General features: G+C 37.2%; 1 protein-coding gene across 1 annotated transcript in view; it reads right to left on the minus strand.

Moving 5' to 3' along the window:
* Nucleotides 1–4,957: 4,957 nt before the first annotated feature.
* SEC62 (SEC62 preprotein translocation factor) overlaps nt 4,958–12,247 on the minus strand; it is a 35,750-nt gene continuing 28,460 nt past the window's right edge. Inside the window, exon 8 of the mRNA XM_008266466.5 lies at nt 4,958–7,136. Coding sequence (XP_008264688.1) covers nt 6,667–7,136 — 470 coding nt within the window. The 3' untranslated portion in view covers nt 4,958–6,666. The remainder of the gene's footprint in view (nt 7,137–12,247) is intronic.

The raw sequence follows: 12,247 nt of genomic DNA on the forward strand, positions 1-12,247 counted from the left end.
GGATGAGGTATGCTTCCTTGAGACTGGTCACTCTAGAATGAATATTATGATTGTTTACAGCCCTTGTCTCTACTGTTGAGGAACACTGTTTTTTCTTCCCCTCATACTATTTGTTGAACTCTACTTACTAAGTAGGGTTAATCTTATGAGAATAAAGGAAATCAAAAATAGATTTTTGTAAAAATTAAGAATAGGAATAGGAGAGACAGGAGGGGGAAGGGTGGAAATGTGGGTGGGAGGGATGGTAGAGTGGGAAGAATCCATTTGTATATATGAAATGTCTGAAGTTTGTATACCTTAAATAAAGCTAATAAACAAAACTACTACTCAAAGGGAAGGAGTTTCTCAAAGGAAGAGATTCTAGGCAAACAAGGATCCGCCTAGAATCCTTCTCTAGATTCAGGTCTTTTCTCGCCATGTCTCAACTATCTTCAGCTCCAGTAACATGCCACGCTGGCTCTGTCAGGTCTTACTTTGCTGTACTGGCTCTATTTACCTGGCCAACACCAATTTATCTTTCAAGATCTTGTTCACGACACTTCAACAGCGACAGGGGTGCTTTTCTTGACCTTCCCAGACCAGGCTGGGCACTCATTTATGGGATGTTCTAAGAATGTCACAGATACTCTGGATTTCATCCAACACTGTGTCGTAACTGTTTGCATAAATACTTGTCTCTTATAAACTAGCTCCTAGAGTTGATTACACAATGCTTGACACATATGATTCCACAAGTGTTTGTTGAATGACTAGCAGATAATCTCAATATGGGAAGATTCTGCTCGCCTCCCATTTAAAAAGTTGCTTAAAGGGGGTGGGTGTTTGGTGCAGTGGTTAAGTTTGCGATGCCCACATTCCATTTAAAAGTACCTGGGCTAATGTTCTGGTTCTACTCCCAATTTCTAGCTTCCTATTAATATGTATCCTGGGAGGCAGGAGGTGATGGCTCAAGTACTTAGGTCCTTGCCACCCACATGGGAGAAACAGATTTTGTTCCTGGCTACTGGCTTCTGCCTGGCTCAGTCACTGGTTACAGAAAGCATATGGGAAATGAACCAGTAGGTGGAAGATCTCTTATTTCTCTGTCATGTGTCTCTATCTCACTCTCTGTGCCTTTCAAATAAAAATTGCTACAAAATTTTATTTAGGTGTAGGATATAATCTATCTTAAACAAAACCTTACCCAACATGTATAACTTGCTAATCTATGCTAATGAGATTGAAATGAGATATGAATAATACTAAATGCTAAATTAAGTACCATTAGCATTTGAATATGATTTAATAGTCGTGTTTGAAACATTGGTGGGTCTGATTTTGTTAGGTCAGGGGTTCTTAACCCAGAGTCTACAGATCTTTAAAGAATTTAAGGATAGAATTCAGATAAGTGAACCTGCATGGGGAAAAATACATTTCCATTAGACTACAACTGAAGTTTAGTATTTGCTTCAATAGTAAGCACAGACAAGTCAGTTACAGTGACTGTGACTTTGTCAATAATAGAAACCAGGCATTTTCATCTCACTTTACAGTTGCTGTAGGTGTTAATATATTATGTATACCACTTCAATGACACAGCCTCAAGATCTAGACCCTAGATCTAGCTATTAAGTGCACACATATATTACAACATCACAAATTAATGTTTTAACAGTTTATATTTCAATGGAATTGATCTCTGTATCCCATGCATTTCATTTTCTGTACATGAACACATTATTCTGAGAAGGGGTCCAGAATAATGAAGTGATCTAGGCAGTCACTTAAAAGGAGTCCGAAGTGTGGTGAGATAACCGCAGGTAAACTTCATCCACCCTGGCCTCCTTTTCCAGTCATTGTCTTGCTAAGAAGAGAGGTCACAGACCTTTTGGGCAGTTGGAAAACTAAGACCTAAGAAAGACCCTTCATGTTAAAATTTTATCTGTATGGAAAGAAAAGCCACGCAATTTAAGCCCCAAGGGGTCTCTGGAATAAGTTGGAAAAGTATAATAAACACATTTGGGCCTAATCAAAAACTTCCAGCTAATCTGCAGACATTGGTTTAAAGGCTTACCAAAAAAGATAAATTTGTCTTGTGTGGTAGCCTGCATAGACAGCCACTAGAACTGGATTTTATTTATCTCAGGTCATGCTCTGCAAAGGCAGTGGGCTCCTTTCTAATGTTTGGTGCAAGGATCTGACAAAGAGGTCAGAGTTCACGTTCCTGCTCCTTGGCTTATTGGTCTTAGTTCCAACAGGAAACAGATGGCTCTTAAATTAAGATCCTTTTGGGGAGATGTTGTACAAAAGTGTGAATAGAATGAACCCACAGAGGAAGCACAGTAGCCTTGGCAACTCCAGGCTAGCAGCAGAACTGACATTATCCTTGGCCAGGAGGGAAGGGTACAGGAAGTGGCAACTCCGAGAGGGGTGGACGTTTGGGAGAAATGATGACCTTTCAATACCAAGGTAGCCCCACTGACTACCTGAGCATCCTCAGATTTCTGCAAGAAAAACCATGGCCAAACCCACCCAGAAGCCTAGAGGCACAGGAGCCACTGCTGTGGTCTGTGTGTGTCAGCTCTGTTGGGACAGAAAACAGAGTGCAGCTGGAAGGGTAAATAAGTCCAGCACATTTGGCAAATCCATGGCACTTATCATATTATTGGACACCCCAAGAAGCCAGAACTGTATGTTTATTTATGGCTGTGCCTGATAAAATCATGGTACAAGGTAAGTGCTTAGTATTAATGAACAGATATGAAATATTGCTGAAACAGAGTAAAAGCAAATTATCTACTATACAACAATTAAGAAATATTTGCTTTCAGACAGAGTGGATATTTAAAATTACTCAAATACTACAGCAGGATTTAGCAATATATTCTGTTCTGTAGATAAGGTAGGTAAATGCTACAGCTTTTTAATATAGTTAAGTACAGTTGATCTTCATTATTTGTGGATTCCATTTTTTGGTGAATTTGTTCTAAAACTTTTGTGGTGCTTTGGTGGTCACTGGCAGAGCAGCAAAATTAACTTGGCAAATGCATATGCTCAGCTGACTCTGAACAAAAGCCTTCTCGTTCAAGCTCTCATACATGTCCTTTTTGCTCTAATAGTTAATGCCACGTTTTGTGCATTTTTGTAAGTTTTGTTGATTTCACTGTTTAATATCTTTAAAACATTTATTTCTGGAGCCGGCGTTGTGGCGGTGTGTAAAGGCTCTGCCTACTGTGTCAGCATTCCATATGGGCACCAGTTCATATTCCGGCTGCTGTTTCTGACCCAGCTCCCTGCTAATGCCCTGGAAATGGCATCAGCAGATGGCTCAAGTGTTTAGGCCTCTGCCACTCACGTGGGAGATCTGGCTTCAGCCTGGGGAGTGAGCTGGTAATGGAAGACCTCTTTGTCTCCCCCTCTCTTGCTGTAACCCTGCCTTCAAATAAACAGATCTTTTAAAAATACATTATTTTTCATTTTACTCAGAAGGCAGAAAGACAGAGACAGAGATAGAGACAGATAGACAGAGGGAGACCAATCTTCCTTCTGCTGATTCAATTCCCAAAAGCCCACAATAGCCAGGGCTGGGCCAGGCCAAAGACAGGAGCCTGGAACTCAGTGTGGATCTTCCATGTAGTGGTAGCAACCCAAGCACTTGGGCCATCATTGGCTACCTCTCAGGGTGCACACCAGTAGGAAGCTGTATTGGAAGCAAAGTAGCTGGGACCCAACCAGGTCCTCTAATATGGAGTGTGGGCCTGATAAGCAGCAACTTAATTGCTGCACTAAATGTCTGCCCTTGATTTCACTGTTTAAAATATAATGCTGAGGTGCTAAGTAGTGTTCCTCAGAGCAAAAAGGCTGTGAAGTAGCCGACAGAGAAAACATGCTAGATAAGCTTCATTCAGGCATAAGTTACAGTGCTACAGCCGTGAGTTCAATGTTAATGACTCAACAACATTAAATGAGGTGGCCTTAAAACAGAAACAACCTATACCACGTCTATGCATCGACCAGCTGATGGAAATGCTGTAACCAGAGGTTTGCAGAAACTCAGCCCTGGCTTTCCTTCCTCTAGTAATGGTTCAGCATTTGCTAATTCAGTGACTTTATAGAATATAACTACCACGAATGAGTATCAACTGTACCTGCTATTTTCCAGTTCCTAAGAAAGATTAAAGAAAAAAAATTCAACATACTAAAAACACAAGATTATTTTTTCTAGGCAGTAGCTACCTGGTCCTTATGATGTAAAACCAGAAAGAAGGGGGAAACATCAAAATCCATTACTGCTGCAGAATTTCAGTATGATATATAAAATTTATTATTTTATAGCATTTACTTTTTAATAGCATTCAACTAAATCTAAATTATTTCACTTAGTATTATATAGAGAGCCCCACAGCTTCAAAGCTAAAGAATTCAGATGGAGGGAAAAGGAAAGCACCCTATGTAATATGTTGACTCTAGGAGTAATCACATACATGTTATTCTTGCCACTTGGATTTAGCCTCTGATTAATTCAGTCCTGCTTAGGTGGTCCAATTTTTTTTAACTGCTCACTTACAGTAGCATAGCAAATCTGAAACTCTTAAAAAAAAAAGTCACCATTCAATTGATTACTGTAAACAATTCTCCAGGCTTTGGCATAAGAGTATTTAATGTTAATCAACAGAGCCATCTATTCTTCTGAGTCAGCCTTTTGACTTTTATATTGGTTTAAATTATATAACCTTAAATAGTAAAACAGATATTAAGCTGAAACTTCTAACTCACTTTTCAATCTTAATATCCCCGCCCCCCCATTTCCCTCATCTGCTATTTCTAAAAATTTGTACTAATATTCTGTAAGACTCTATAAACCAGTAAGGTGACTTTCTTGTCCACCATGCTCCAAATGTCTTTAAGACTAGAAACAGTACATATATTATAAAGTATTTCAGGATACATTTTAAGTGCCTGGGTATTATCACAGTAGTAATGGTTAACAGTCTTTTTTATTTCTTGAATACACTTCTGGTATCAATTTCATACACAAAAATAAATATTAATATTTCTGGTGATTACAGATGTCCTTTCTGTGAAAATAAAAAAGTTCTGCAAATGTGACAGGAAAATACCCAGGCACAAAAATTAATGAATATTTGCTGAGAACTCTTAAAATGATTGCAGCTTTGATGAAGTTGCATTAATATCAAACAGTCACATTTCTGCCCATTTATGGGAATGTTATAAAGCAGCAATCAAGTTATGTTTAATGAAGTGTGTTAATATACAGAAAATGTATTCTCTTGCAAAATTAGGAAAACTTAACATCATTGGTTAAGTTAGATGAGAACAGGCCAAAGGAAAATAAAGAGCTACATACATGACTTACTCCAACTACAAGGCAAAATGCTCTGTGACAGAAGGAAACTCATTTTATATTCATTACCAGTTTTTAAGAGCGTAACTTTAAGGAATGATTATGATTATAATTAAACAAAATTTTTCTAAGACTTATAACAGATATGAGGCATAAAATCAAGCTGTAAAACTAGTTTAAAGCAATTAGAGTGCAATGGTTCTCTTATTTTTTCTTTCATATTCTTTATTTTAAATTGATATTTTAGAACAGTAAATTATCTTTCACAGCAGTGCCGTCTGGTCTGATAATACAGTACCCATTTCTGAATGTAAAGATTTAAAATAAATCAAAATAGACATTAAGGCATACAAACAGCTACTTTAAGTCTGCTCTTATTTAATAAGGATCAGTTTTTACTCATAGTCAAATACATGGAATGTTGGCACAAAACTGAAGCTGCTGTAGAAAGATCGCAGATGTTCTGTGGGTTATCGAAACTTCCATTTCTAAAAACATACCCTTACATGGACTTACTTTTACAAATTTAAGTGTTGAGAAATGTCTAAATAATAAGCAACAATTAAAATAAAATGTTTGTTTTCTTTGTAAATTATGTACAGAATACACTTTACGTTACGACAGGAGATAGGGAAGGAACAAGAGTCAACACGTTCCAACCAATGCTGTTCGCTGCTTCTGCTGGAGATGAACACCTTCCTTGGAATTGGATGTACAAATCAGTTTGGATTTCCTACGTTGGGAAAGGAGAGTTTGTAGCTAAACTAAAAGTGTCGATGTATTGTTACTAGTTGGCTTGTTTGCACAAAATGCTTTTGAACCCTGCTAACTTGGAATCATAAAAGGAAATTTCCTGGTATTATTTTATAATGAAAAACAAAAGCTTAATTAACTATTAAGAACAATGAGTTTAAGCATTTCATCTTAAAGAAACTGTGAAATGGCTACATAACTATGCAAAATCTGAAATGCTGGAGTTTCTTTATTTCTTTTAAAGTTATTTTGATTAGTCTAACAGTAAAAAGCCATACAACTATCAAAAAATGCCCTTAATCTAAATGTCATTATGTAAAGTACATCTTTGATAACTATCAAAATGCATGAGATCTATTTACTGTAAAATTATCAAATGGATAACTTATTAATGGCTTTAGACTGTACCAAAATTTTGTAAAACAAATGACTGAATATAACTGCTTAGATGTCAAATACATTTTAGAAATGGATTTAAAGAATGCTACAAATGCCATGTGTACATTATAATGATCAACCAACATAGAAAATCCAACTTCTTGCACTATTCAGTCCCCAAATTAGTGAGATTATGATTTTTCATGTGAAGACTTAGGTGTTTCTTCATCCTCATCTTCCTCCTCCTCTTCTTCACAATCCCCATCTGTTTGCTGTTCCAGTTCTTCCTTTGTGATCATTTCAAAATCATTCCCATTTCCACTACTGTGCTGGGATCGGTCGTCTTCCCGCCTGTCACTGTCTGTGTCTGAATGCCGTTCCCCAGCGGAGCCTTCTGGTCCGTGATTCCCTGGTCCTACTTTTCCCTCCTCATCTTCTTTTTTCTCACTGTCTGACTTTTCCTCACTGTCAGACTTCTGCTGCTTTTTGGTTTCAGATTTCTCATCTTTCTTTAAGTCTGCTTTTGGTCCTTTATATTCATGTGTGTACAGAGGCCTGAAGGAGTCAATGAAGCCCACGTCAGCAGTCAGATTTGGCAAGAACCAAAAGTGGTGTCTTCCTCCAGTTATGAGCCAAATTATGAGAAACAGAATGCAACGAGCTGTGGAGAGAAAGATTTCTTTAACTGAGTATTTCAAAGATTGGTTCAGACAGCAGGGATTTCTGTTAATAAAACACTAGACAAACATTGAGCTCCACTACTGCATATTTCAAGCACTTTAAACGTGAATATTTAAATCCTGACTAGTTCAGCAGCTAGCACAGTATTTTAGCAGCAGATATTAAAACTTAAGGGCACAGTGATATAACAGCACTTAAAAATTATATTTTTCATAGAAGTGCTGTTTCATGCATATACACTTATGATTTCTGTACAGTGACTGCAATGCTATACATTAATAAACATAATAGTGAGTTGGAGTTTAAATATTTATGAGATTATAGTACAAGAAAAGGAAAAAAATTGTGAGTAACACATAAAGGATACTCTAAGAATGAAGCCTTTAAAAGGAAAACAGCAGGGCTGCATCATGACTTTTGTAGGTCCTAGATACTTTTGCCTTTATAGGGCACTTACTCTGTAAGAAATAATCAAAATTCTATTTTACATATACTAATGACTACTTTGGTATAGATGCAAACATAATACTGGATAGGTTTGCTATTATATATTCACATATGCAGATTACTATTTCTGATTTTACTATTTTCTGATTTTAAATGAAAATGAAAACATTTCTGTGGGCCCTGGCAAGTATTGTGGGTTTGAGGCATGTGCCTACTCTGCCTGGATAAAGATTCCCAGAATTAGTGAATTTCTACTTTTTAATCTTCTTTGTTTTACTAATTAAGTAAATCACATAAGGTTTATGAGTTACTCTTTTAGAACAATACTATGAAACAACTGTGGGATAACAGAAATTGGATTTTAAAATTTGTAGTAATAAATTATCACAAACCCCAATACTTCATATAGTCTTACCTTAATTTACCAATTAGGTACAGTGGAGTGATATTTCCTTTTTTCTTAAAGGTCATGATGATTATGTGAATTTCAGGTGTTTTTGTTATATTTTGTATTTTGTTTCCTTTAGAAACAATTGTACCACATATCTATATATGGCATATATATATATAAAGTCTGAAAAAAGCTTATTTATGCTTTTTCCATTATTTGCTTCAGAGAAAAGAAAATGGGTATAGCTGCCTTGATATTTATAAAGTAGTATTTGTAAACAAAATACCTATTTATAAGGCAGAATTTTAATGTTTATAAGAATAGAAATATTCTAAAGATTCATTTACATCAGAATTTGATAAACAAAAATGGTAAATATGAGGGTACCTCAAAAAGCTCACAGCAAAATGGAATTAAAAGATAAGTTTGGGGCTGGCACTGTGGCGTGGCAGGTAAAGCCTGCTGTGCAGGCATCCCACACAGCTACCAGTTCAAGTCTCGGCTGCTCCAATTAGATCCAGCTCTCTGCTAAGGCCTGGGAAAGCAGTGAGAGAATGGCCCAGGTCCTTGGCCCCTGCATCCACATTGGAGACCTAGAAGAAGCTCCTGGCTCCTCCTGGCTTTGGATTAGCCAACCTCCGGTTGTTGCAGCCATTTGGAGAATGAACCAACGGATGGAAGAGCTCTTTCTCTTTCTGTAACACTAGCTTTCAAATAAATAAATCTTTTTTTTTTAAAGGTAAGTTTATTTTGGTGCAAAAATGTTTGAAATCTATGCATAGGAGGATTCTTCAAGAAGTTCATAAATTGAAAAATCATGCAATGATTTCAAAAACTTTTTTGAGCCAAAATAAACTTACTTTTATACTCCATTTTGCCATGAACTTTTAGAGGTACCTTTGTATGTCTAAAAGTATGATTTAATTCCAAGGGCCTATGTTATGTTAAGCTGCCACTTGCACAGCTGGCATCCCATATTGGAGTGCCAGGGCCAGTGCCAGTCCCAGTTACTTTGATTCTGATGCAACTTCCTGTTAATATGCCTAGGAAGGCAGCGGAAGATGGGTCCCTGCCATTCATGTGGGAGACCAGGAAGGAGTTCCTGGCACCTGATTGGGTCCAGCCCTAGCTGTTGAGGCCATTTTGGGGAGTGAACCAGTAAACGGAAAATCTCTGTCTCTGTTCCGTGACCCCCCTACACATAAAAATAAATAAATCTTAAAGAAAAAACTTCACCCATAGAGAAACAGAGATAATGAACAATTTAAGGAAGTTTTTCTCTAAATACAATTACAATACTATGGTAGCTTTCACAAGGTTGTAAAAGATGGTTCATAATACAAAATTTCCCATTATATCCCCAAAACAGCAATACAGAAATGACACAAATACTTACAAAACCTAATTTCTTACCACACACTAACTGGGCACAGCAGAATTCTACCATGTTTTATAGTTTTTCTTTATGTAGCACCAGATTACCAAGGGCAAGAGGGGGAGAATCATGGAAAAAGTGACATGTACTACAATTTTGTTCCTGTACTAAAAGTGACACATTTTATAAAACTGCTGGAGGTGTTGTTTTAAGTGGTGATATTAACAATGCACAGAGTAACACCAAATATAATTTTTATTAATATCTAATACTTCACAGGATAACCTAAATATCCAGTTTTAAATGAGCTACATGTCAAAATTACTTGACAGTATATTTGGAATTGTATTTCCTAACAGAATTAACACAAACTGTTGGGTTTGTTTCCTATTTTAATTCACAAGACAATTTGGATTCATAATGAATACTTAAATCCATAGTGTTTTTGAAAAAATATAAAAAAACACTACTGAAGAAACAGTATTTTCAAGAGTAAAATAACAACCATGAATCATTTAGTGGAGCTAAACTATTGTTGCAAATTTTCAAGGATTTTCTAAATTTCGGTGGTTTGAGAGCCATAAGGCATAAATTTTGTTATATCTAATGTCAAATCAAAATATATGCCTTTTTTTTCTGGATGCAGGTATTACACCAAGTTACCTGCTCAACAGGCTTATTTATTATTTCCTGGCATACAAATGTGCTTGTAGCATGCAGGAGCAGCAGGGTTTTTCTGAGATCATAGAGAAAAGAAGCCCACAAACATAATGGGTTAAAGGAAAACTCAATGAGCTCCTGTGTCCACAGATGGTAGCACTGACCGAGGATGTCCTGATGGCCAGGGTAAAGGGTAATTACTTGGGGCTGTAGGAGCAATGCTTTAAAAATGTAAGAAATATGTATGTATCATACAATCTATACCCAGTTCAGATAATCTTGGTCAAATAATGTCCTGTAACAACAGATATTAGGTCAGTAAAATTGGTGTTGTTTCATCTTTTATAAAGACATATTCCTATATCTTGGTGGAAAGCTGATTTGTTACTTGGGGAAAATAATCAGAACTTCATTACATACACTGACATAAACTCCTGGTGGATCAAGGAACTCAATATAATTAAATAATCATCAGACAATTTTAGATAAGATGAAAAAATTTCATGCATCTTTCTCAAGTTGAAAAATTGAGTTTCCCACATGACATAGGACAATTTTCAAAGACTAGGATTTCAAATAAAATGGTATTTGTTGGTTTTAAACCAGAATAGGTAATATGGTTATCGTGGGAAAATATAGACAAATGTAAATAAGATTAAAATCGTAACTACCACCACTATTCACATTTGGTTGCATTTCCTTTCAGTCATGCTTACCCTGGTATTACTATTTCAAAAAGATCTGTATAGTTATATAGAAAAATACCTTATTATCTTAATTTATTCTTTGACTACGAGTGATGAGCATTTTTACATATTTATCGTTTTGTTTTTATTCCCTCTTCTAAAGGATGAAAGGACATTTGTGTCTTTATCATTTAATATTCAGCTTCTCCTATCAATTGATATGAGTAGTTGGGGATTTTATTTTTTTGGCCTGTCCTGTCAGATTGTTGCTTTTTTTTTTTTTTTTTTTTTTTAAATTTGACAGAGTTACAGACAGTGAGAGAGACAGACAGAGAGAAAGGTCTTCCTTTCACTGGTTCACTCCCCAAATGGCCGCCACAGCCAGAGTTGCGCTGATCCGAAGCCAAGAGCCAGGCACTTCTTCCTGGTCTCCCAAGCAGATGCAGGGGCCCAAGCACCTGGGCCATCCTCCACTGGGCCCCCGGGCCACAGCAGAGAGCTGGACTGGTAGAGGAGCAACTGGGACTAGAACCTGGCGCCCATATGGGATGCCGGTGCCACAAGAAGAGGATTAACCAAGTGAGCCATGGTGCTGGCCCCCGTTGCTTGTTTGTAATTTTGTTTGTTTGATGTGAAAAGGGTTTAATTCTTTAAGATTTATTTATTTGAAAGGCAAAATTATATACAGAGAGGGAGAGACATTTGGTTCACTCCCCAATTGACTGCAAAGGCCGGGGCTGGGCCAGGTTGAAGCAAGGGGCTAGGAGCTTCACTCTATCTCCCACATGGATGCAGTGGCCCAAGTACTTGAGTCATCTGCTGCTGCTTTCCCAGGTACATCAGCAGGGAGTTGGATTGGAATTGGAGCAGCTGGGACACAAACCGGCACCCAGATGAGATGCCAGAGTTACAGGCAGTGGCTTAATTTGCTACGCCATGACAATAGCCCTGGTTTTTAAAATTCTTGGTCATCAAAATCTATTTGTTCTTTCAGTTATATTTATACTTTTAACTATAAAACACTGATCATCTAAAACTGTGGAAAAATATTTATTTGATGTTTTCTTGTTTACTTTTCAAAATATTTATCAACTAATGAGTCTAGGATTTACTCTGGCACCTCAATGAAAATTACTGATCTTCTCCCACATAGCAAGCCAAATTTTTAGAACCACATATTGAATATGTGCATAGAATTTAAACATTTAATATATAAGTTTTATTTACCTTAAAATCAAATCAAATGTTTTACAGAAAATATTACTTTTAATAAATGATGGGGGGTTGGCAAATTAATCCTCCACCTGTGGCGCTGCCATCCCATATGGGTGCTGGTTCTAGACCTGGCTGCTCCTCTTCCAATCCAGCTCTCTGCTATGGCCTGGGAAAGCAGTGGAAGATAGCCCAAGCGCTTGGGCCCCTGCACCCCCATGGGAGACCTGGGAGGAAACTCCTGGCTCCTGGCTTCGGATCAGCACAGCTCTGGCCATTGCGGCCATTTGAGGAGTGAACCAATGGAAGGAAGAACTTTC

The sequence above is a fragment of the Oryctolagus cuniculus genome, chromosome 4 (assembly GCF_051225735.1).
Source record: "Oryctolagus cuniculus isolate XC-2025 breed Fujian yellow rabbit chromosome 4, ASM5122573v1, whole genome shotgun sequence".
In the NCBI taxonomy this organism is placed as follows: domain Eukaryota; kingdom Metazoa; phylum Chordata; class Mammalia; order Lagomorpha; family Leporidae; genus Oryctolagus; species Oryctolagus cuniculus.